The following is a 26,339-nucleotide window of genomic DNA, read 5'->3' on the forward strand; positions in this document are numbered from 1 at the left end:
ATGTCGGATACTTGACACCGGGGTAAACATGACAGCAGTGTAGAATGCTCGAAGATCTTGTGGCTTGGTGTCCGAATTATTTTCCTCTTGAAGGATCGACTAAATGATTAGAACAAAGGTTAGATAATGGTTATTAATAGATTTATCGACTAGCCACCAGTGATTCTCGGCAGGAGCTCGCCCTCGCTGTACTCGTCGTGCCTCAAGCTGAACTGTGGTCAGGTGAGTGAGTGTGTCACACGCTGTGTAGTGTGTTCCCTCTGTGTCTTCCTGTTCCCCTTGCTTGTCCCAGTGAGCAAGAGGCTACATTTACTCACGATCATTGAAAGTGTTGTCTGTTGTGTGTACAAGTGAGTGAAGTATTTGCAGCAAAGCGATATTACAAGCTAAAGAAAATAATAATAATACTATCCTCTCCCTCTCAACTAAGTATGTAGGTGCGTCGGTGAATACTCTTGTTTATCTGACCTTGTGTTACCTACTGGAATGGGGAATAAAGTGAGTTGTATATTCATCGTTAGGTCAGCGTACACCGCTGGCTGCTGGCAGTGCTTTGTTGTCTCCACCCGGCATCCCCCGCCCCTACCCAGCCGCGCGAGCGAGACACGTGACCCTGGAGCGCGTGACAGTTATTAATGGTCCGCTGTCAAGTAGCTCTCGTTTCTCGAAAATCTCTCGCATTTCTCAAAAATCTGTCCCGTTAGCTCCCTTATTGTTAGAGCTGGAGAAGCACCATTTCACTGTGTCCCCTGGCAATTAGTGGTTCAAGTACCTTGTCATCCTCCATTTCCCTTTGTTTTGTTAGTACACAGACTTTAATTAGTTGATAGGTATTAGTGGTGTAGGGAGTAGACACAGTATGTAGAAAGCTGGATGGCATTGGTTTCGTGTGTAAATTGTGTAAATAAATATATTTTAAATTAACATATCTCTTACCAAGAGGGTTATATTTAATTTTTATTTTGAGACTCCGAAAACCATAAAGCCAGCGATCAAGAGACTATCTAGCTGCTAGTCAGTGTGGTTTCCCCGTTTTTGACAAGTCACACTGTCACTCGTGCTGATGACACAGAACACACTCATCTGCCTGCATTTATATCAAATAGGTTAGTGTCATTTGCTAGGGAACAATGGTCTCTCGAGGGGTGTAGACAGCAAGCCTACTGTGTCTTCATCGCCCGAGTGAGAACAATCTTTTGTTTGACTGACCTAGTGACAACTACTAAGATAACAAGTTATGTTGACATGAATCGTAATGAACAAAAAACTATGATCAAACAGGAAAATCCGCTAAACGAGTGATCTTTACCTCTGACTATCATGTTGCTTAACCAGGAATCCATTGAGGTAGATCGTATGTTTTAGTTGCATGAGTATTGGATTGTGATTTCTCTTCTCCTTAACCATGTTTTATATCTCATTATTCTATGCCTCTTCTTTTTGGTGAACCTAAAAGTCTTCACTGATTCATCGATGCTGTTAGTCTAGTGCAGGTAGCTCACCTCAAAATGTTTATTACAATTGTCTAGAACTAAGGTGTGAAAATGTGTAAATTTACAGGAGTGACTTTGCTGTTCGTTGCAGGTTGACCTGCTATGGGAAGGATGGTCCCCAGTGGCATACGGTGCTCTGTCTGCTCTTTTCTAGTCACCGCCACTATGTTCACTGTTATCTTCGCTGAGCAAGGTAAATGTTAATGTTATCACAAAAGTCCTTTTGTGCCATTTCCAAAGCTATTATAATGATGCTTTTCAATGCATCTTTTACAAAAATTACAACAATGGCAAATGACAGAAAGTAAATCTTTTATCAACATGATCATCATCATTGCCACCACCACTACCAGCTTTATCACCACCACCTTAACATCACATTAACAACACATAGTACACTTGTTGTTTTCTGTGTGTTTTATTATTGTAAAATCTGTTTCAGACGGCAAGGTAACGTGTGACGTGCCCTCTGTGACGGCGCTAACAAGCACGTCACTTACCTGTCACTTCCCGGAAGACATCAACCAGACTAGAAAGGATGTGTCTGTGTATTTGTACAAAGAGAACGAAAGTCCAGGTGTGTACATCATCTATAGCAATCTGTAGCCCTATCCTCCCTGATCTCTAGCCACTGTCAAAGTCAGTCTTGTCCTTTTCTAAACCTGGTCAATAGGAGTGGTCTTTCTTTTGTGTAAACTGGCTTTTTGCTGATTGAATGAAAGAGGCTAAATAAGGGTTGACCGGTAACATCCCTTGGTGTACGTGTCTGCTGATTATAACTGCTCACATCTCTATGCGCATGTCCAGACGCCATCTTAGACTGCTGGTGGCTGGGAGGAGACATGGACTGCTACTCTGCTCCCGGCTACAAACACACTAAGTCCATCTCTCGCCAGCTAACTGTGACCATACCGCGAGCTGCTGCCAATCAGACCGGAACCTACGCGTGTCAGGTGGCTGGATACAATTCAGATCAGCTCAGTACCTGTGACTTCAGCATCCAGTCAGGTGAGTTATACAGAGTCCAAGAAACATTCATGCCGAAAACGTATGGTAAAACACTTGCTTGTGGCGATTTTGTTTAAGGATTTAATTTTGTTTTTATGAATTGGCCACTTTTTTACATGGCTGTTTTTTCCAGGTATAATAATTTTCTCTTAAATGTCCTTTATTTCTCTTTACATAAAATTTTAATTAAAAGCACTTTCATATTTAACAAGTGATCAGATCCTAATGATTTCAAAAGGGATCAGCAAATTAAAACCGCTTTTCTTTTCTCTATTATCTTACAGGCCCTAAAACAATTTGTGATGCACCATCAGTGAGTCGGGGATCGCCTGCTTGGCTGTCATGTTACTTTTCTGAAAATGTCGGAGAAAGTAAAAGAGATTTCAATATATACCATGTCTCCAGTCAAGACTCCAAAGGTATTGTGAATTCTATTGCAGTCTTTCGTTTATTACTTTTAATAGACTAGTTTAGGTGTCTAGAAATTGAAATAACTTTATGTCTGTAAATTGATATGTCCTTTTTATTGTCAGTTTCGCTTGTTATTTGTTTATGTAAATCATATAGAATAGCATTGTGTTTCTTTATTTAAATCATATAAAGGTATACACATTATATAATTATATGAATTTGGTTCAACCCATCCACACACGTATACATATATAAGCTTTAAATGAAGTTATATGTATTATACAACATGTACATATTTTCCCAAGGTATCTTTAGTTAAAATTCCGTCATTCTTGTTGGTGTTAGAGTCGGTATTGAACTGCACCTGGAGTCAAGACAGTTTGACATGTCACACCGCAAGTGACTACCAGTTTGACAGGAAAGTAACGAATACTGCCACAATGAAGATACCCAAGGTGTCAGCCAGTCATACGGGTACTTACTCCTGTCAACTGGCAGGTGCTGCACCAGGTGACTACGAGGACTGTGCGTTTAATTTCGACCAAGGTAACTACAGGGTTACAGAGCTTTTACTTCAGGCAAAGAGAGTAGACTGCATCGTGTTAAAGTCGTTACATATGTGTGTTTTTATGAATATTTTTTTATCTTTCCTTTTTGCATTCTCACAATATCCGTTAATGATCGCTGCAGAAGGTGCTGTAGTTTAAAAGATTCTGTGACAGGACAAGCGACCTCCTGTAACATCCCGTCTGTCAAGCTAATTGAGCCGGCAACATTAACCTGCGACTTTGGTGTCGACATCAACAAAACGAAAACAAACTTTAACATCGTCCACTTCAGTGATCAGAATAAAGAAGGTAAAATGACTTCTGAGAAATCGAAAGTTATTTCCTGCTAGTGTCTCCTAATGCTGTTAAGCATTAACGATACATGGTCATTTTCATACAAATAAACAAAATATTACAAGTATAGCAAAGTTTGTGTGCCTGTTTTCTAGCTGCTGTCTGTCTGTGCTGTAGGTGTTGATGTGTTTAAGTGTATCTGGCAACACAACGACCTGGTTTGTGACGTCACATCGGGTTTTGAGTTCAGCCGCCCGGTGACTGACCAACTCGCCCTCACAATTCCGCGGGCAAACGACAACCACGCTGGAAAATATTCGTGCCAACTACAAAGAAGTTCCAATAATGCCACGTACTGTGAATTTAGTATAGGTAATTCTACCTTATTTCATTTAGAATTGTTTCATTAGTTTAGGTGCGTGACCTATTTAACGTCCCATACATGACAAGAGATAAAACGATTTCCCATTAAAATTCGGAACAATATTAATGGAATTAATTAGTCTTGAGATACATTAGTAATATTAAAAATATCTAAAAATACAGCAGTGTTTTATCCTATTGATGTGTTATAAATAGCAATATTTAGGGTCAGTTCTTTAATTTCAGACTCAGGAAGTGACAGCAGCGTGTCTGTTGTTGTTGGAGTGCTCATCCCACTATTTATTTTAGTGCTGATCGCTGTGGGTGTCCTACTGTACCGCAGACATCGAGTCAGAAAGTACGTGAGAAATCGTAATCAAATATTGTTAAATTTCTACAGCCAGTGAATAATACCAACATCAGGCTATTTGCTCTGTAAAGTGTACAAAATGAAAACCTGTCCTAGCAAAATAGCATTTTATGTATGTAACTCAAAATCATTTCTTCCCTTCATATTTATCGTTATCTTTTTATGTGCTTCTAACGGCAACATTTGTTCGAGGTATAAAATAAAAACACTTTAAGTAACAATGTTATCTAGTTGTCTTTTTCATTAAATACTTATTAATTGTTGAATAATTCGTACATTACAGATTACATAAAGAATCGTCAACTATGGAAGAAGCCCAGTTCATGCTGCCTATCCAAGTAAGATTTATAAACTTGTATATATGTGGCGACTGACAGCTGACACTTTGACAGATAAGTATGCATTTATATAGTGGGAAATAAAATCGACTAATCTACTGATGAATAAATGAATAAGAATAGTTGTTCGGTAATACTACGCTTTAAAGTGTGTGCACGAGACGGTGTAACGGTGCGTGTGAGGTATCACAATCTTAAAAGCTCTTTACATATTTCAGGCTACCGATCAGACTACAGAAAGATTACAGGACAGTCTATCAGCCAGCATCCAGACCATGTACCCAGATATTCTCACCGCCTGCTATTTCGTGCCTTCACTCTACATCAACAGAAACAAGTATACAAAGGATGAGGTGGCGGGTGAGAAGGTCGTTGTCATGGAAGCCGCACCAGACGACACACTGAGGCACGACCACGCCATCCAGCACGTCCTCAAATGTCTGCGCCACCTGGTGGACACAGACCAGCAGGCCATGTTTGTCCTCTCACAGTTCACCTGTGACGACTACCTGGCTAGTGTTGACGAGCAGTTTGCCCAACACAAGCTGCCGATGCCCTCTGACCTCATACGTCGTGACAAGGACTATGAGAACTTTGATGTACTCATCGTCCACCGACAGTACGGTGTAGTGGTTGTGGTGGTGAAGGCGTCTGTCTGTACAGCAGACATGGGGGTAGAGATAAGAGACAATGAGAGGGTTGTACAGGATTTACGTGAAGCTGTCAAACAGTTGGATGGAGCGGAGAGGATGTTGAAGCATCTCATGGCGGATGTGAGGCCTGATATTGCAATACGTAAAACCCTGATGTTACCCAACCTCTCTCAAAAATTATTTAAAGACATATTTGCAAAACATCAAGACATAGCGAAGGTAAAGTTTATATGACAGATATGTTTTCAGAGCGTGTGAATGTAGCCTTGTGGTCCTAGTGGCGAATGTGATGTGGAAGAGAGTTCCACTGTTTAGCAACACAAAGGGAGGACGTCCGTTGTGCACCGTATGTGAATGCCTTTGTGGGAGGGAGGATAGAATGCGGGAGTGTGATGAGGAGCGAAGGTTTCGGGAAGGAGTGTAGACAGACTAGATTTCAGTAAAGTAGTGAAGAGAGGAGCCTTCAAAGAAGCATAGAGAGCTTGTAGTCTATTGTAGCTTTAACTGGTTGCCATGAAAAGAGTGAAGTGGTCTGAGAGGTTTATACTTGCGAGTCCGGAAGACCCGATACGAAGCTGAGACTGGACTTTCTGAAGCTTAATAATCAGGTACTGTGGACCGCCAGCGAGAAGAGAGTTGCAGTAGTCTAGTTTAGACAGATATAGTGGGCTTTTGTATCGCAGGAGATACACCCCCGACTCTAATAATTTCAAAATTACACATAAAATGTTTAAGTACTAAAATGCTACATTTGTTTGTGTGTCAGGCTTACAAATACTGCACTGGGCTGACAGACTTGTCTGACATCTCTAGAGAGTATTTATGTGCTGATCAGCTCCAAGGTGACAACATGGTCGACCAGCTACAGGAGTGGCTTGGGGTTCGTCACACTTCGTCGGCTCATCCTAGACTCAGTGAAAATAACTACCAGACGATTTTGTCCAGGTGAGAATCTTATAAAGGAAGCAAATTCACCAACATTCATGCGCTCAAGCGCGTGCGAGCTCGCACACTCTTCACCATGAACATACATGATTTATATGAAGCAATAAATACATTTCAAAGAAAATAATTCTGAATAATAGTTTTTATTTTATTCAGATTCTGTGGTGTCGCCACCAGACCGTACCTGACGCTGCCAGACGGTCGTCGTGTGTGTACACCAAGCTCACACCAACAGGCCGTCAGTCTGACAGGCGAACTCTTCAACGGCGACATCATCCACCCTGAACATCAGCAGCTTGTGTCTGCAGCGCCACCTCGTGTCTTTCTGTCCGGACCGCCAGGGTCAGGCAAAACCACTTCACTGGTGCTGATGGGTAAACAGTGGCTGTCAGAGGGCCACACGGTCTGTGTGCTCAGTACGTGGAGGGAGAATCGAACATCCTCAAAGTTTCTATATGCCATGCTGACAGAATGTTCAGAAAGAATGGACAAGTCACACGCACCAAAAGACCTGCAAGTGTTTCCGCAATCGATCAAAGTGAAGACAAAGAGTACAAAAAAAGACATCCTGATATTTGAGGAAGTGGACCTAGAGAAAAAGGAGGAGAAAAAGGAGATGAAAAAGATCATCAAGAAAATGAAAGATCTCTTAGCTTCAGGCGGCTTGTTCATACTTGTTGATGATGCAGGCCCTTATAGGTAAGCTTCAGATTATGTATTCTTTTTACAATGTTGCCTCGTGTCTCGTCAAACGCGAACAATTGAACCACGGTAAATGGGCGAGTGACAGTTGTGCTTTATTTTCTTTCTCCCTAGGTAAATGTATTGCTTTATGGGAATGATATTGCAATGTTTATTCGCCAGTCACTATCAGGTTCGGCACACGACTCACGAGCATCCATGCGTGATATTCTCTAAACAAAACACGTGTGATGGCATGTACAACAAGAACATTCTTATCAAACATACAAATTGTGTAAAATACTAACAACTGTAATCGGGTCTTCGCAGAGGTGTTATAGCGGTATCCATGTTATGTGCACTTGCATTGTTAGTTTTGTTACTGCCCGTTAAACCACATACACTCTCACATACATACTACATCAACGTAGCTTTTGCAGTTGTTATTTTTACTCTTGTAGTGCAAATTCTTGCGACAAATACCGAGCACTTTTTGTTCCCTTATTAATAGAAATTTAGACACACACACACGTGTAATCAGGAATGCCACTCGACAAACAAACGCACTAGACTTGAGTAAATCAGCGCGAACATGAGCAAAACAATCCCCTGATGCGCGACTACCTTGTCCACACCGCACAGGTGAGAAAAGGTGAAGAGGCTGTATCTCACCATCTGACCAAGTGTAACAATCCATAAAGGTTTTTCTTCTGTCCATACAATTTTCATGTGTCTGCTATCTGCCGGCGCCCTGTGTACACACTTGGCAATCTGTGACCACTTCACTCCGTCTTCCTTATATAAGTTTCTCTAAACGCTTGTGTACAAAGCTGTTTAATGTCTTGAAATAGTCTTTGCCTGGCAACAGGTTGACGATTTCATTCTAGACTTTAACTGAGGATTATTTCCATCTCACTTAAATCCACCACTCTTGTCCGTAAACGCATGGACACACGCTCACGTCTGCTTTGACTAGACATGGCTGTTGAAAAAAAAACATATATCCGATAAAATAGTGAGGCTTAAAGAAAACATTGAAAGTCATAGATTAAATTTTTAAGTGCAGTTTTATTTCTTTGTTTTATTCACGCCATAAATGTATATAAGAATATAGTTGTGTTAAGGTGGTGTTGTTAACAACTCCATTAGAACACTATTAATTTTGTCAAATGCTGCATCATCGCAGTGGGTTGAACTTAAGGCAAATAACAAAAGTTTTCGTCGATCATTTAATGGTCGACTTGACCACGGAATAAAGATACACTAGTACCAACACAGGATAGTGTACTAGTAATGATAATTATCTAATTCACTTAGTAAGCTAATCAGAATTTATTTTTTATTTATTTATTTTTTATTTTTTATTTTTTTGGATACGGTCTTCAAACTTCAAGAATATAATTAACACTAGGATAATATATGAAATAATCTGTGAAGAGCTTACCGGGAAAACACTTTCGTCAAAAAAAAAATGAATGACAAAAAAGCAACTAGGTTCTATTTATAGGTTCAGCATAGAAATATTCCCAATAAACTCATTCCAAAAGGAAAGTAAATGCTGTTCGCCCTATATTCACATTTACAATTTTTTTATGTACATTAATTCTTTAATAAAAGAAAATAAGTAAAATTTTAACACAGACACTATAAAGAATCTTAAATATTTGACTTTTCAAACTAAAGAATCCATTTGTTTGCAAACTTTCACACCTTATATTATTAAGATGCGTGTTGTATGGAGTTCTACACAATGTCTCAAATGTTTATTGCGGTCTTTCGTTTATGTTCACGAAACCATATAGAAGTTTCTTTTGTTTGTGTTTTTTTTTTTTTTTTATTCCAATAGAGAAGATCAACTACTTTTTAAGTCCTTTTGCGAGCGACTACTTGCTGTCAATCAGAAATTGCATCTTTGGGCGGCCAGCTGCGTTACTCACCAAACTCCGAACGGTTGGGATGTGAAACAATTTCAAAGGACTGTTTCCTGTCCACCTGCAATTCTTCGGGATGAGAATGTGCTGATGTTAGCGCAGAAAAACGGATGCAAAGATGTCATCAAGTGGGATCCCGACAACATAGGTGTGGCCCCTACAGAGGGCCTGCCAGTCAAGTATGTCTATCACCAGGGAACAAATGTACGAGGTCACAGCCATGGTTATCCATTTGCATGTAAAAAGTGTTGTGATGACGTCATCACCTTACTGAAAGCTTCTGGTTTGGAAATAGATGGTGTGTACGACTACTTTGCATTTAATTGACAACTGCGATTTGTTTTATTAATACGTGTATATATGTTATACTAAAGACTTATGTGAGCTGTCCATACTTCTATATTGTCAGTAATATTAATTCATTACTTAATAATACTAAAATATTTCAAATGGTCAATATGTCTGACTGGGCTATTTATAGAACACTGCTGACGTCAGCTTACTTCATAAGCAACCTGACATTAGTCCTGCATTGCATAAGAGAATGACGCAATAAACTCTTGATGACGTGTGCATGACGTTATTATCCACTGTGACGCAATATTACGTCATTCTAGGCTGATTATTAATGATGTTACAGTCCTATTGGGTATATTTACTCGGTGAAACATAATGAACTATTATATATTGATGTTGATATTATCAACTATATCAAATATCTTTAAAACGAGAGTCAATAAAAAGACTATGGTCAAATTCGTGTTTAGCTCACCAAGGTGCTACACATTAGCACCTTCTAAACTCAGTAAAGATTTTGGTGTTGACCAGTGTAATATAAAATAAGTTTGTACTATACGTGTGTTCTTATAGCGAGGGACATCGGTGACAACTGTAAGACCGCCTCAACGTCCACAGCGAGGTCTGCAAATGGGGAAAGTGCCTCGACACCGAGACTTCACCCGACTGACGTGTTGTTATTGCTTGAGCATGAAGATTGTGAGGACTCGGACCTTTATAATACAAAATTGTGTAAAATTCTTAAAACGTTTGGCTTTAGCTTAGAAGTGGGAAAAACAGCAGAGAGTGATTTCTCATCTCAAATCGTCGGCCATCATTTGTGGGTTTCAAATGCAACACATTTTCGAGGCCTTAAAAGAAAAGTTGTGGTGTATGTGGAGGGGCGAAGACAGTCAAATATACCGCTAGAGTGGATGAGACTACGAGGTGTCACCAGCTGTACATCACAGCTCATCTGGGTCAAGGACGCAGCATTATCTCATCCAGAAGCATAGTCATAGAATGTGAATAGGAGGATTATTTTCTGTTAAAGTCTTAAAGGCATGTACATGTATTTGAAAGAGTATTTTGTTCACACTTCATTTCATTAAAAATGTTTCCCGTGATGCATGGTGCTCCTTCTTCAATAATGTGTATAGAAAGAAATATTGAAATGTTGAACATGGAAAAATACAATTTAATTATTATAATAGAGACATTTCTGACGGACATAAATAGCGAAAGGCTTGTCTGATCTTTCAGGCGTAGTTGTCTTGTAACTTTAGGTACCATACACTTCTGTTTTCCTTTCTTTGAATCACTTAACTTTAATATTTACATAGGTAAAGTCATGGCACTCGGTAATGATAAGGCAAATATCAGGCTAAAAAGCACGTTGCAAACTTTAAAAATAAACCACATAGACTTGGAAAGGGGTATAAAAAATCGAATCTGAATAAACATATACAAACAAATAAAGAAAGAATGAGATGAAAGTGTTTGTTAGTGATATTCTTAAAGATAATCTTTCTTAATTTCGAGAAATATAATCATCCTATAAACGCGAGAAAATCCTTCGTTTGGGCCAGTAAAGAACAGAATTCACACTAACACTTATCAAGCCTTTCTGAGACCGAGAAAAGATTTGTATAAAAGATATTTCCTACTAGTAGGCCCTAATACCTGGACTTCTGACGGCCTACTTTATTGAAGAGATTGATTGGTAAATGATATTTACTTTATTGTTTTAGCACACGCAATGTCTCCAACTCGTAAACATCATCAGCGACTTTAAGTTTGGTTAGAAAGGAAACTTTTTAAGGTCATGGGCCGTCAAAGCAAACTAAGGAATAAATTCCAGTCTTTACGCTCCTCACAACACCCCTACTAGCTCTAAATCATCTTAATTAAACTACCTCTCATACAATATCTTCACCATACACAGACTTACAGAGTACAAGGCCACTGCCCAACAAATCTAGCGAACCAAAAAAAATCACCAAACTGAAAGAGAAAGAAATTAAAATTTATGCTTCAAAAGGCTACACAATCCATTTCTTTCTTCATTTTATACGTTTGTCCTTTTCAATTCTTCTTGAGCATTTATAGTATTTTCAAAAATGTGTAGTATCCATGCCAAGTCACAGCTGTTTACGTTGTGAGAAGTTTCATTCAAATGTCTTTAATAAAATCATCAAGCTAAAGAAATTACATCTTGTCAATCTTCTACTCATCATCATTATCATCAGTCCCGGACCGCGGGCAAGGCGGTACTTGGTCAACCTGATGTTAATGTAGTCCCTCCCAGAGCGGCAAAGGCACAGGTGCCAGCGGGGTAACTAACCCAGAGGTAATTAATATGTCATTTAACATTTTAAGAAGGAAAAATTAACCAGGCTTAAAAAAAACATTGATGGCAAACCCTGCTAATAACTGCCACAGTCTCCGGAGACAGTTATCTGAGCAACAAGACCTCTAACATTAATGGTGCCAAGTGAATGTGTTAACTACTAACTACTCTGTCGGGCTCCACCTCCGACTGTAATTTGCCGTGTGCTTTCGTGCGATCTTTTTTTTTTGTGAGTGTCTATACCTATATTTTTATGCGTGAGAGTGCTTTGTGTTCTGACCAACAAAAAAGTGCATTCACTTTTTCAAAACACGATAAAAAGGTAGTCTACTCAACAGGAACTTCCCGTTCTAAGGCAAGATACGTTTCACCGCGAGCTGGACTGGAACGACCGGTCTGACATGATGCCTTCATCTCATTAATTGCTCCCCTACAAGTGTTGGTGAGTATCGACCTGCTTTCTGGTTCTGCTTGCTAGTCACATAGGTTAAGAGGTTGTTTTTCTTACCGTAACCATTGCTATAGCAAGCACAGGATCGCAATTTTTCTATTCGCTGTGTAGTTGCCACAGACCCGTTACCCGATATCGTACAGAAGGTCAGACGACAAGGCCATGAATAACTCACCCCACTACTTATCATTATCTAGTGTCAAGAATGTTTTATATGACCAATATTACTGCCGACACACATAAGAATGAGTCAACTGGCTGTCGATCTGCTTAGGCTTTGGAAAATATATTTTTTTAGTTTCGATACAATGAGTGTTGTTTTTGATTAGAATTTGTTCATGTGTAGGAGTTGTTTTTATTGTCTAATCTTCACTTTCATTGTTTACGTGTCAATAGAGGTAAAAAAATAAATAATCTGTGTAGCTAATACAAAGCTAAAGGTTGACATAATGACTTGTAGCAATACTTATTTAGTGTATGTGTAAACATTACGTATAGCGCGGTGCAGATACACTTGTGATTATGAAGCCGTCGGAGAACGTGCAGCTCGAAACATGACTAGAAAGGTCGTGTGACTAGTCATAAGGTCACAACGTCTTTGTCAAGGAGTTTAACAAACAGGTCATGTTACAAAAGCTGCCGGAGTGTTTTTATTGCTTGTGACTCAAATGGGCTCCATCCCAGCCTACAAGAGAGGTGGACAGTCTTGGGCCCCACTGACTAGGGCCTGACCTCTGGGCGCTGATAATGACCTGTATGTGTAGATTTTTCTCGACAGCCCGCTAGTCTAGGAGTTTAAACCTTAAGGGTAAGCACGCACATACACCCTCTCTTATTTGTGTAATATCAATAATTAACTTCCAAGTTGAAATCTATGAAATGAACTTTTTGAGCCATGCTCGAAATTTGTCGTCTGCTTTCTCAATAACAGTGGCGCGGCGTTTACAAAACTTTTGTGTAGGTCTTGGTGCATCCTGGAGAAAGCAGCAAAAAAACCACATTGCATAAGAAAATTAAATTAAATTAAAATTAAAACAAAATGTATGAATAACAAAGCTATGCGATGAACTTTGACAAAGTCTGTCATTTTTCTCACAATCACTAGTATTCTATCCTCTTAAAATGTTGCATGCAATTTTTCATTTGATTTTACATGATTTACAGATCAAACAATTATCACAATGTTTATTGACAGATCACACTGAATTTAGCTCTGACTCAGCTTTACCAGTAAGTTTATTTTCTTTGATTTTTTCTTTCTTTTTCCGCAGAAATTACACTACTCATGGGTTGATCCCTTTTTTTAAGATTATCTTTTATCTTCTATTGAAATAGACTGTTTAATTTTATGTTCGAAATAATTTTTTCAAAAATAACTTTCATGCTTTAAATAATTAATGACTGTAATTTTTATGTAAATAATTTGATTAATGTTTGTTGCACCTAGTTTGTTCTAAAACAACGTATACTCTAAATGATATTAACTGTTTAACTTTATAACTTTTGTTGTAAATAATAAAATTGTTTAATTGTATCTTTTGCCTTCTAGTTGTACATAGTTGAAGGTGAGGAAACAAAGAGCTTTTGAAAAGCTGTCGAATGTTTTCTTTATGGTGTGCCCGCCTTTTTATCATTGTTGGTAAAGTGTGGGATTGTGTGAGAAATGCAGCAAGCAGTGGAAGTTGACGGGTTGGCTACGGGGGATTGATAATAAGTTTATTCGTTATTTATCAGTATGTCTTATTCATGCCGACCCTGACACATGCTATTACTTTTCTCCACAAGCAAATTTTTCAACACGGGCGATGACGAGACACGTCACAAGTTATCAAGTAAATGTGTAGCTGATAGTGAAGTCTGCATAAGGCTTTCCGGGGTATTGACATGTCACACTGTCACATCTTATCTCGCCTGCTGCTTGCACAAAACATACTCAGTGCATTGCTACTTATCTGCCTGGGTGTTGAAGAAGAATAAAAGTTTACGGATTTCAATCCCCGCATGTCGTGTTCACATGAATCGTAATGAACAAAACATGTGATCGAACAAGGACATCCTCAAAACGAGTGATCTTTAACCCTGATTGTCATGCTGTTATACAGGAAGGGATTGAGGTAGATCGTATCATTTAGCTTCATGAGTATAGGTTTGTGATTCCTCTTCTTCTCTTCAACCATTTTTTATATCTCCTTAATCTATGTCTCTTCTTTCTTGTTGAACCTAAACGTCTTCACTAATGCATCGATGCTTTTTTTTTTCTCAAAGGCTGTTAGTCTAGTGCAGGTAGCTACCACCTAAAAATGTTTATTACAATTGTCTAGAACTAAGGTGTGAAAATATGTAAATTTACAGGAGTGACTTTGCTGTTCCTTGCAAGTTGATCTGCTATGGGAAGGATGGTCCCCAGTGACATACGGTGCTCTGATCTGCCCTTTCTAGTCATCTCCACCATGTTCACTGTTACTTCGCTGAACAAGGTAAATTGAAATTTGATCACAAAAGCCACAACATTAACACGTTCATATGTATGCATATATTGTCGGTGCAATTTCCAAAGCTTTTATGATGATATTTTTCAAATGCATGTGTAATGCACCTTCTTTTTCAAAAATGACAACAATTGCAAATGTAAAGAAGTCAATAATTTATCATCATCATCATCATCATCATCATCGTCATCATCATCGTCGTCGTCTTTGTCGTCGTCATTGCTAACACCACTACACCTTTTATCACCCCTACCTTAACATGACATCAACAGCACATTGTACACCTGGTGTTTTGTATGTTTTATTATTGTAAAATCAGTTTCAGACGGCAAGATAACGTGTGACGTGCCTCTGTGACGGCGCTAACGAGCACGTCACTAACCTGTCACTTCCTGAAAGACATCAACCAGACTAGAAAGGACCTGACTGTGTATTTGTACAGGGAGAACGAAAATCCAGGTTTGTATATCGGCTATAGCAATCTGTAGCCCTATATCTCCCTGTTCTCTAGGCACTGTCAAAGTGAGTCTTGCTCCTTACAAACCTGGTGAATAGGTGTAGTCCTTTAATGCTGGCTACTTGCCGAGTGGATGAAGGATGCTAAGTGAGTGGTTAACCAGTGACATCCCTTCTTGTATGTGTTTGTATGAATGTACGAAGTGGGGAAACGAGAACATTGCAAGACATTTCTCGGCACGACGTGTTTGTGTAGTAGAAATTAAGAGCGACTGACGTGTTGAGGTGGGTAGCAGGAGGTAAACTCTGACTGTCACCAACGGGCTTAGTATTGATAATAGCAACAGATGATTTTCGTTTTGTTAAGATGATGCATTTCCTTTTCTCGTCCTTCCCCCTTTTGTTCGTTTCTCACCAGCAGCATCAGAGCCAACATGCTTTTCTAAGAAAATTAAAAGTAAAACATACATACGAGCATGTTTACCCACTCTTGCAACCTTCAAGACAGCAAATATCACTTTTCATACGCATCACGGTTTTTGTTCTGGAGCTATACGGCTAGCTAGTGGAGCAGTGTGGGAGACTGTAACAGTCCAACATAGGCAGCTGCTGGCCTTCTACAGTCTTTATATCTTGTTTACTTTTATCTATTTCTCTATTAAATTAAAATTTCAATTGACTTAGTCTCCCCACTTTCATTTTAAATAAAAAAAGTAAAGTACGAAAGAGTCACAAGGCCTGTGTACAACATAATTTGCTTAGAAATGGCTTAGTTAAAAAAATTTTCACAGAAAAAAAGTCAAGCGTGTTACTGAAATGTGAAGTTGACTATAATGAGCTTAGAGATGCATGCATCTGTCTGGTGATTAAAACTGCTTCACATCTCTATGCGCATGTCAAACGCCATCTTGGACTGCTGGGCTGGGGGAGAGATGGAAAATTGTTACTCTTATATCCCGGTTACCAACAGCCCAAGTCATCTCCGCCAGTAACTGTGACCATACCGCGAGCTGCTGCCAATCAGACCGGAACCTACGCGTGTCAGCTCGAACGTTATGCTCCAGATCAGCTCAGTACCTGTGACTTTAACATCCAGTCAGGTGAGTTGTACAGAGTCTAAGAAACATTCATGCCGGAAACGTAATGGTAAACACTTGCTTGTAGCGATTTTTTATAGGGTATTCATTTTTTTCTGAATTGTTCTCTTGTTTTTAGGGCTATTTTTTGAGGTACAATAATTTTCTTTTTAGTGTGCTTTATTTCTCTCTACATAACATTTCAATGAAAATCACTTTTATATTTAACAAGTGATCAGACCCTAGTGATTTGAAAAGAGATTAGTAACAGTTTTTCTTTTCTCTGATACCTTACAGGCACTAAAACCATTTGTGATGCACCATCAGTGAGACAGGGATCGCCTGCTTGGTTGTCATGTTACTTTTCTGAAAATGTCAGAGAAAGTAAAAGAGATTTTACTATATACCATGTTTCAAGTCAAGGTTTCAAAGGTATTTTGACTCTTATAGCAGTCTTTTGTTATTCTTTATAATAAACTAGTTTAGGTGTTTAGAAGTTGAAATAACGTATGTGTGTACAGCTAGAGATTGTCGTGAACTCCGGGCAATGAGCACGCGAAGATGGTCAGAGTGCGATTGCCGTTGCCTCGGGCTGAACACTCTCTCGACATCACTACCATCTCACGTCGACATTTATAATGCGCGCACACTTACACTAAATTGCTAATTATACTTTGATACCGAGCCCCCAGTGGTCGATAGGTTTTCCAAACAATTAACAAGATTATGCAGTTTCGTCTCTGGTGATCTTCGATTATCTGATCTATCCTGCGATTGTCTGCCCTCCTGCTTGTTTGCTCGACTTGCTGGAAAGCAAGAGAGCAACACCAACACCATAGCCAGATTTTAGTGACATGACAATATTATATGTCCTTTTTATTGTCAGTTTCTCTTGTTATTTATTTGTGTAGATTTATGCAATGTCAGTATGCATATTTATCTTTAACATACAAAGGTATACACATTATATAATTATATTTTTTCTACTCCATTTATACAAATAAGCTATAAATGAAGTTTTACATATACTCTACAGCGTGTACATTTTTTCCAGAGCTTTCTTTTAATAAATTTCCGTCATTCTTGTCGTTGTTAGAGTCGGTATTGACCTGCACCTGGACTCAAGGCAATCTGACATGCCACACGGCACTTGACTACCAGTATCAGAGGACAATAAAGAACACTGCCACAGTGAAGATACCCAAGGTGTCAGCCAGTCATACGGGTACCTACTCCTGTCAACTGGCAGGTGCTCCACCACGTGACTACGAGGACTGTGTGTTTAATCTCGACCAAGGTAACTACAGGATTACAGAGCTTTTAGTTCAGGCAAATAGAGTAGACTGCATCGTGTTAAAGTCGTTACATATGTGTGTTTGTTTTATCCTTTTCCACCCTTCCTTTTTTCCTTCTCACAATATCCGTTAATGATCGCTGCAGAATGTGCTGTAGTTTAAAAGATTTTGTGACAGGACAAGCGACCTCCTGTAACATCCCGCCTGTCAAGCTGATGGAGCCGGCGACATTAACCTGCAACTTTGGTGTCGACATCAACAAAACAAAAGCAAACTTTAACATCGTCCACTTCAGTGATCAAAATAAAGCAGGTAAACATCGCTTCTGAGAAATCGAAAGTTATTTCCTGCTAGTGTCTCCTAATACTGTTAAGCATTTGAGACACATTGTACTTTTCATACAAATAAATAAAGTATTACAAGTATAGCACAGTTTGATTGCCTGTTTGTGTAGCTGTTGTCTGTCTGTGATGTAGGTGTTGATGTCGTGAAGTGTGTCTGGCAAAACGACGACCTGGTTTGTGACGTCACATCGGGTTTAGAGTTCATCCGCCCGGTGACTGACCAACTCGCCCTCACAATTCCGCGGGCAAACGACAGCAACGTAGGAAAATATTCGTGCCAGCTACAGAAAACTTCCAATAATGCCACGTACTGTGAATTTTTTATAGGTAATTCTACCTTATTTCATTTGAAATCATTTAATTAGCTCAGGTGTGTGACCTATTTAACTTCCCATACATGACAAGAGATACAGCGATTTTTTTATTAAAGTATGGAGCAATATTTCAGGAAGTAATTAGTCTTGAGATACATTAATAATATTTAAAATATTGAATAATACAGCCGTGTTTTATAGTATTAATGTGTTATAACATTTTTAGGCCCAGTTCTTTAATTTCAGCCTCAGGAAGTAACAGCAGCGTGTCTGTGGTTGTTGGGGTACTCATCCCACTATTTATTTTAGTGCTGATTGTTGTGGGTGTCCTACTGTACCGCAGACATCGAGTCAGAAAGTACGTGAATGATTGTAATCAACTATTAAATTTCTACATCCAGTCAATACAATCAGCATCAGGTTATTTGCTCTATAAAATGTACAAAATATAATTGTATAATGTACAAAATTAAATTTTAAATCATTTCGTCCTTCACACAAACTCATATTTATCCTTATCGTTTAATGTAAATCTAACAGCTACATGTGTGCGTGATATGAAAAAAAAAAAAACACTTTGGGTAACAAGGTCACATAGTTCTCTTGTTAATTTTTTTTAAAACTTAGGTCAGAAAATTATCCACTTTTAATGTATTATCTAAAAGGTTTTGTTACATTGATGAACAGGAAAAATCATAATGGAAAACTGAGGTGCATATGTATTTTAAATAAGTGTCTTTTCTGCTCTTTTTTTGTGAGCTGCCAACAAATAAAAATTTATATGTCTCTTGCGACCATAGACAATAAAGATGTCTTGTATCTTGTATCTTCTATCTAATTAAATACCGGCTAATTGATGATAATTTATACATTACAGAATACATGAAAACTTTTCATCTAATGAAGAAGTCCACCTAATGCTACCTACCCAAGTAAGATTTATAAACTTGTATATGTGGCGACTGATGGCTTACAGTTTGACAGATACATATGCATTTATAGAGTGGGAAACAAACTGGAATGATCTTTTGATACAATAATGAATAAAAATAAATGTTCGGAAAAAGTACACTTTAGAGTGTGTGCACGAGACAGTGTAAAGGTGCGGGTTAGGTCTCACAATCTTAAAAGCTCTTTACATATTTCAGGCTACCGATCAGACTACAGAAAGATTGCAGGAAAGTCTATCAGCCAGCATCCAGACCATGTACCCAGATATTCTCACCGCCTGCTATTTCGTGCCTTCACTCTACATCAACAGAAACACGTATAAAAAGGCTGATGTGGCGGGTGAGAAGGTCGTTGTCATGGAAGCTAAATCAGACGACACACTGAGGCACGACCACGCCATCCAGCACGTCCTCAACTGTCTGCGCCACCTGGCGGACAGAGACCAGCAGGCCATGTTTGTCCTCTCACAGTTCACCTGTGACGACTACCTGGCTAGTGTTGACGAGCAGTTTGCCCACCACAAGCTGCCGATGCCCTCTGACCTCACACGTCGTGACAAGGACTATGAGAACTTTGATGTACTCATCGTCCACCGACACTACGGTGTAGTGGTTGTGGTGGTGAAGGCGTCTGTCTGTACAGCAGACATGGGGGGAGAGAAAAGTGACAATGAGAGGGTTGTACAGGATTTACGTGAAGCTGTCAAACAGTTGGATGGAGCGGAGCGCATGTTGAAGCATCTCATGGCGGATGTGAAGCCTGATATTGCAATACGCAAAACATTGATGTTACCGAACCTCTCGCTGAAATCATTTCAAGAAATATTGGAAAAACATAAAGATTTAGTGAGGGTAAGGTCTATTTTATGTTTGTCATTTGTTTTAGTTTCACTTTTTTTTTTTTGCATTTTTATGTTGATTAGTAAATTACTTCCTATGTTTATTACTTGGACGTTATCTTTAGCAATAACAGAAGATCGAGTAATGAACCGTTACTTTTTACGAACTAATGAACACATTTCAATACAATCTGTTGCATAACATTATCGCTCAGTTTTAAACATGTTTTTATTTCGAAATAATCATATTTTATGTAATATTCTCCTGAAAGGTATCTAAGATAGTCGGCACTTAATCATTAAATTATGTTTAAACTTACCAAATCATTTTTTTTTTAAATAAGGTTAAGTAAAGAATAATAAATTATTAAAAGTGTTTTAAGTCAAGTTTGCAAAGCTGAATTTAGGTCGTATATTTCTATGTTGGGTCGCTCGAGTATCAATATCAAAATAAGAATATGTGTTTATAACTCACCACAAATAAGACATACCGCACACTCTGCACAGACCAGTAATGATAAATTAAGGATAGCAGCCAGTGGATGGTGATGTACATAGAGGCATACTGAACAACATAAAAAAGGTACAACAGTAAAGCAATGGAGGAAGGTACACAATAGTTAGCATGACAGTATTGCCAGGGAGTTAAGGAGAGTTTTCCAGGGATAGTACTTTGTGAACAGATGTGTTTTCAGAACGCGTGTGAATGTAGCCTTGTAGTCCGAGTGGCGAATGTGATGTGGAAGAGAGTTCCACTGTTTAGCAACACAGAGGGAAGACTTCCGTTGTCCGTATGTGACTGTCTGTGTGGGAGGGAGGATAGAATGGGGGAGTCTGATGAGGAATGAAGGTTTCAATAAAGTACTGGGGTAGGAGTGTTCGAAGAATTCATAGCATAGAGAGCTTGTAGTATATTGTAGCCAAACTCGTAGCGAATGAAGAGAGTAAAGAAGTGGTCTGACAGGTTCACATTTGCAAGTTCGGTAAATGCGACGAGCAGCTGGGTTCTGGACTTGTGGATGCTTGTGAAGCATCTTGTGAACTTCTGAAGTTTGTGGATGAGGTACTGTGGACAGCCAGCAAAATAAGAATAGCAGTAGTCTAGTTTAGACAGATACAGTGGGCTTTTGTATCGCAAGAGATACACGCCCGACTCTAATAATTTCAAAATTACACATAAAATGTTTAGGTTCTAAAATTCTGCATGTGTTTATGTGTCAGGCTACACGACATTGCATTGGGCAGACAGACTTGTTTGACATCTCCGGGGAGTGTTTATGTGCTGATCAGCTCCACAGTGACAACATGGTCGACCAGCTACAGGTGTGGCTACAGCGTCACACTACGGGATCGTCGACTGATCCTTGCCTCAGTGAAAATAACTACCAGACAATTTTGTCCAGGTGAGAATCTTGTAAAAGAAGTAAAACCACCAGCATTCACCCGCTCAAGCGCGTGCGAGCTCGCACACACTTCTCATTGAACATACAGGATTTATATGAAGTAATAAATACATTAAAAAGAAAAGATTTTTCGAACATATTTTTATTTAATTTCAGATTCTGTGGTGCCGCCACTAGACCGTACCTGACGCTGCCTGACGGTCGTCGTGTGTGTACACCAAGCTCACTGCAACAGGCCGTCTGTCTCACAGGCGAACTCTTCAACTGCTCCATCATCCACCCTGAACATCAGCAGCTTGTGACTGCAGCGCCACCTCGTGTCTTTCTGTCCGGACCGCCAGGCTCAGGCAAAACCACTTCACTGGTGCTGATGGGGAAACAGTGGCTGTCAGAGGGCCACAAGGTCTGTGTGCTCAGCACGTGGAGAGAGAATCGAACATCATCGAGGTTGTTGCATTGCATATTGACAGAATTTTCAAAAAGAATGGACAAGTCACATGCAGCAAAAGACCTGAAAGTGTTTCCGCAATCCATCAAAGTGGAGACTAAAAATACAAAAAGAGATATTCAACTGATATTTGAGGAAGTGGACCTAGAGAAAAAGGAGATGTTAAAGATCAACAGGAAAATAAACTACCTCGCAGCTTCAGGCGGCTTGTTAATACTTGTTGATGATGCAGGCCCTTATAGGTAAGCTTTAGATTATATATTCTTTTTACAATCTTGCCTCGTTTCTCATCAAACGAGAGCAATGGAACTACGTAAAATGGGTGATTGACAGTTGTGTTTTATTTCTTCTTTTTTAGGTAAATATATTGCTCTGTGAGAATGTTAATACAATGTTGATACATTACTCACTATTAGTCTCGTCACACGACTCACGAGCATCCACGCGTTCTATTCTCTAAACAAAAAGCACTTGATGGCATTTACAACAAGAAAAGTCTTATGAAACATACCAATTGTGTAAAATACAAACACATGTTCTCGGCTCGCCTCACAAGGGTTATAACATTATCTGTGTTATCTGTAATTGTATTGTTACAATACTGTTACCGCCGGTTAAAACCACCACCATACACTCTCAGATACATAGTACATCCACTTAGCTTTTGTAGTTGTTATTTCTACTCTTGTAGTGCAAATTCTTACGACAAATACCGAGCACTTTCTGTTCCCTTACCTATAGAAATTTACTCACACACACATGATATCAGGGATGCCAGTGGACAAACAAACGCAACAAACGCTCCAGACTTTAGTAAATCAGCAACTTGTCAACGCGAACACGAGGGAAAAAATTCCCCCATCTTATATGTGACTAGCTTGTCCACACTACACAGGTGAGAAAAGATGAAGAGGCTGTATATCACCGTCCGTCCAGGTGTAACAAGCCATGAAGGGTTTCTTCTGTCCACACAATTGCGCTCCGTCTGCCGGCGACCGCTGTACACGCTTGGCTATCTCTGACCACTTCAATCCGTCTACCTTATATCCATTTCTCTAAAAGCCTGTGCATAAATCTCTTTTATGTATTTAAGTCTTTAGCTGGGAATACTTTGATGACTTCATGCTAGACTTTAATTAAGAGTTATTTACCCGTCTCAAAGTTACCACGTGACCAATCCGCTCTTGTCCGTAAACGCACGCGCACACGCACACACAAGCTGGTCTGTTTTTCCCAGACATGGCTGTTGACAAAAAAATATATTAGATAAAATAGTGAGGTTGAAAACAAACATTGAAGGTCATAGATGTAACTTTTAAATGCAGTTATATCTCTGTTTTATTCAATCCATAAATGTATATAAGCATGTAGTTGTGTTAAGGTGGTGTTATTAGCAGCTCCATTAAAAAAAATTACTTTTGTCAAATTCTCTATTATCACAGTGGGTCGGACTTAAGACCAATAACAAACGTAGTCAATTATTTCGAGGTCGACTCTACCTGGGAATAAAGATACAATAGTACGAGCACGGAATAGTGTACAAGTAATGATAAGAATATAATTTACTTAGGAAGCTAATCAGAAATTATTTTTGATTTTTTTATACTGTCTTAAAACTCCAAGAATATAATTAACAATAGGATAATAAATGAAATAATATACGGGGAGCTTACCGGGATGAAACTCTTCTCAAAAAATATCTTTGACTAGAGAGCAACTAGTTTTCTTTATAGGTTAAGCATAGAAATATTTCCAAAAAGCTCGTTTCGACAGGAAAGTAAATTCTGTTTGCTTTACGTAAACGGGGTATACTTACATCTGTAATTTGATGGGATACATTAATTCTTTTTTTAAAAAAGTAAAATTTCAACACAGCCACTATAAAGAATCTTAAATACCTGACTTTTAAAACTAAGGACTTCGTTTCTTTGCAAACTTTCACACCTTACATGAAGATTCGTGTTGTATGGAGTTTTAAACAATGTCTTACAGGCTTATTGCAGTCTTTCGTTTAAATTCACGAAACTATATAAAAGTTTCTTCTGTGTTCTGTTTTAAATTCCAACAGAGAAGATCAACCACTGTTTAAGTCCTTTTGCGAGCAGCTAGTTGCTGACAATCCGAAATTGCATCTCTGGGCGGCCAGCTGCCTTACTCAGCAAACTCCAAACGGTTGGGATGTGAAACATTTTCACAGGACTGTTTCCTGTCCACCTGCAATACTTCGGGAAAAGAATGTGTTGATGTTAGCGCAGAAGCCAGGATGCAAAAATCTTGTCAAGTGGGATCCCGACAACATTGGTGTGGCCCCTACAGACGGCCTGCCAGTCAAGTATGTCTATCACCATGGACATGATGTACAGGGTCACGGCCATGGTTATCCATATTCATGTGAAAAGTGTTGTCATGACGTCATCACCTTGCTGAAAGCTTCAGGTTTGGAAACAGATGGTGTGTAGTACTACTTTGCAACTACAATTCGTTTTATCATTACTCGTATATATTTTATGCTAAATGCTATGTGAGCTCTCCATAGTTGTATATTGTCAGTAATACCAATACTGAATAATACTAAAATATTTCAGATAGTCAACCTTTGTGACTGAGCTAAATATAGTACACTGCTGACTTCAACTTTCTTTAGCAGCCATATCATGGTGAAACATAACTTAACTATATAAAGTATGTCAAATATCTTTAAAACGAGAACCAATAAAAAAATAATCATATTCATATTTAGCTCACAAAGATATTACACATTAGTACCTTCTAAAGTCAGTGATAATTTCAGTGTTGACCAGTGTAATATAAAATAAGTTTCTACTGTAACGTGTTTTGTTGTAGCAAGGGACCTCGGTGACAACTGTCAGACCGCCTCTACGTCCACACTGAGGTCTGCAAACGGGGAAAGTGCCTCGACACCGAGACTTCACCCGACTGACGTGTTGTTATTGGTTGAGCTTGAAGATTGTGAGGACACGGACCTTTATAATACAAAATTGTGTAAAATTTGTAAAAAGTTTGGCTTTAGCGTAAAAATAGGGAACAATGTAGAGAGGGATTTTTCTTCTCAAATCGTCGGTCGTCATTTGTGGATTTCAAGTGCAACACATTTTAGAGGCGTTAAAAAAAAAGTTGTGGTGTATATGGAGGGGCGAGGACAGTCAAATGTATCGCTAGAGTGGATGAGACTTCGAGGTGTCACCAGCTGTACATCTCAGCTCATCTGGGTCAAGGACGCAGCATCGTCTCATCCAGAAGCATAGTTATGTACATGTAGCAGAATGTGAATACAAGGATTGTTGTTTTAGTCTTACAGATATGTATTTAAAATAGGATTTCGTTCGCACTCCATTTCATTAGTATTTCTTGCCTTGAGGCACGGTGCTTTTTTAATAATGTGCATAGAAAGGAATATTGAAATTTTGAACATAGAAAATACAGTTTATTATAATAGAGACATTTCTCCCTGATGTAAATAACGAAAGACTGGTCTGATATTTTCAGGCGTATTTGTTTTTGAAACTTCAGGTATCATGTACTTCTGTTTTACTCTCTTTCAATCCCAGAAATTATTTTTACATAACTAAAGACATGGTCGTCGGTAATGGTAAAGCAGATATTATGATACACATGGAAGAGGTAAATAGTTTTAGGTTGTTAGGAGTGACACTAACCCTTATCATGACTTTCTGAGATAGAGAAAAGATTTGTATAAACAATATCTCCTACTGGTAGGAGATATGCCTGGACTTCTGACATCTTTGTTTATTTGAGAGAGATTGATTGATGATTGATTCTTTATTACTTTATAATAGCTCCAGCAAATGGTGTAGACATTTGTAACTGTAATTACATAGCTTAGAACATAATCAAACTATAAACATCAGCAATTAAAAATGACTTTTAAAGACATGCACACAGAGCTTTATACATACAAATACATAAACTTTAAAACATAACTAGGTCTTTTTGGAATGTATCCACTCATACACAGACAATGTCTCCAACTCGTAAACATCATCATAGACTTTGAAGACATTTACAAAGGAAACTTTTTCAGGTCCTTGGCTGCAAAGAAAGCTAAGCAATGAATACCAGTCTTTACTTTCCTCACAACACCACTACTAGCTCTTACATCATCTCTACAATACACATACAATATCTTCACCATACACAGACTTACAGAGTACAATTCCACTGCTTAACAAATCTAGCAAACCAAAAACATTATCACCAAACTGAAAGAGAAAGATTGAAATTTTATGCTTCAAAGGCCTACATTCTCAATTTCTTTCTTAATTTTATACGTTTGCCCTTTTTTAATGTTTTTTAAGCATTTATAGCATTTTCACAAATGTGTAGTGTTGATGTTGTCATAGCTGTGAAAAGTTGCATTCAAACGCCTATCATAGAATCTCCAAGCTAAAGAAAAAAACAACTTGTTGGTCTTCTACTTATCATTATCATCAGTTCCTGACCTGAAGCAAGCAATTACAGGGTCAACCCGATGTTACTATCGGCGAGGTCCTCCCAAAGATTCAAAGGCACAGGTGTTAGGGGTTACTGAACCCGAGGTAATTAATATGTAATGTAACATTTTAAGAAGGGGA

The 26,339-nt window shown here is 38.7% G+C and overlaps 1 protein-coding gene and 1 long non-coding RNA gene across 7 annotated transcripts; both read left to right on the forward strand.

Annotated features, from left to right (window-relative positions):
- Positions 1–25,470, forward strand: LOC112575023. Of its 6 annotated transcripts, none has more exons than XM_025256512.1 (15): positions 1–222; positions 1,585–1,686; positions 1,930–2,070; positions 2,301–2,501; positions 2,786–2,920; positions 3,258–3,458; positions 3,635–3,769; positions 3,932–4,126; positions 4,364–4,475; positions 4,771–4,825; positions 5,044–5,697; positions 6,245–6,423; positions 21,435–21,968; positions 23,795–24,177; positions 24,571–25,470. In XM_025256512.1, the coding sequence occupies exons 2-15, from the start codon at positions 1,596–1,598 to the stop codon at positions 24,990–24,992; spliced, it is 3,438 nt and encodes a 1,145-aa protein (XP_025112297.1). In that variant the 5' UTR covers positions 1–222; positions 1,585–1,595; the 3' UTR covers positions 24,993–25,470. The 6 variants fall into 6 exon arrangements, with proteins under 6 accessions (XP_025112297.1, XP_025112294.1, XP_025112291.1 ...); XM_025256509.1 differs by lacking the exons at positions 4,771–4,825; positions 5,044–5,697; positions 6,245–6,423 and adding exons at positions 18,964–19,018; positions 19,235–19,888; positions 21,097–21,278 and having other exon boundaries at positions 2–222; XM_025256506.1 differs by lacking the exons at positions 21,435–21,968; positions 23,795–24,177; positions 24,571–25,470 and adding exons at positions 6,580–7,122; positions 8,951–9,333; positions 9,906–10,431 and having other exon boundaries at positions 2–222.
- Positions 12,025–14,536, forward strand: LOC112575033. The gene is made up of 3 exons (XR_003101552.1): positions 12,025–12,103; positions 13,308–13,342; positions 14,465–14,536. It is a non-coding gene; the product is annotated as an uncharacterized LOC112575033 (long non-coding RNA).
- Positions 25,471–26,339: the final 869 nt, after the last annotated feature.

This window comes from Pomacea canaliculata, linkage group LG11, assembly GCF_003073045.1.
Source record: "Pomacea canaliculata isolate SZHN2017 linkage group LG11, ASM307304v1, whole genome shotgun sequence".
NCBI classification, from domain to species: domain Eukaryota; kingdom Metazoa; phylum Mollusca; class Gastropoda; order Architaenioglossa; family Ampullariidae; genus Pomacea; species Pomacea canaliculata.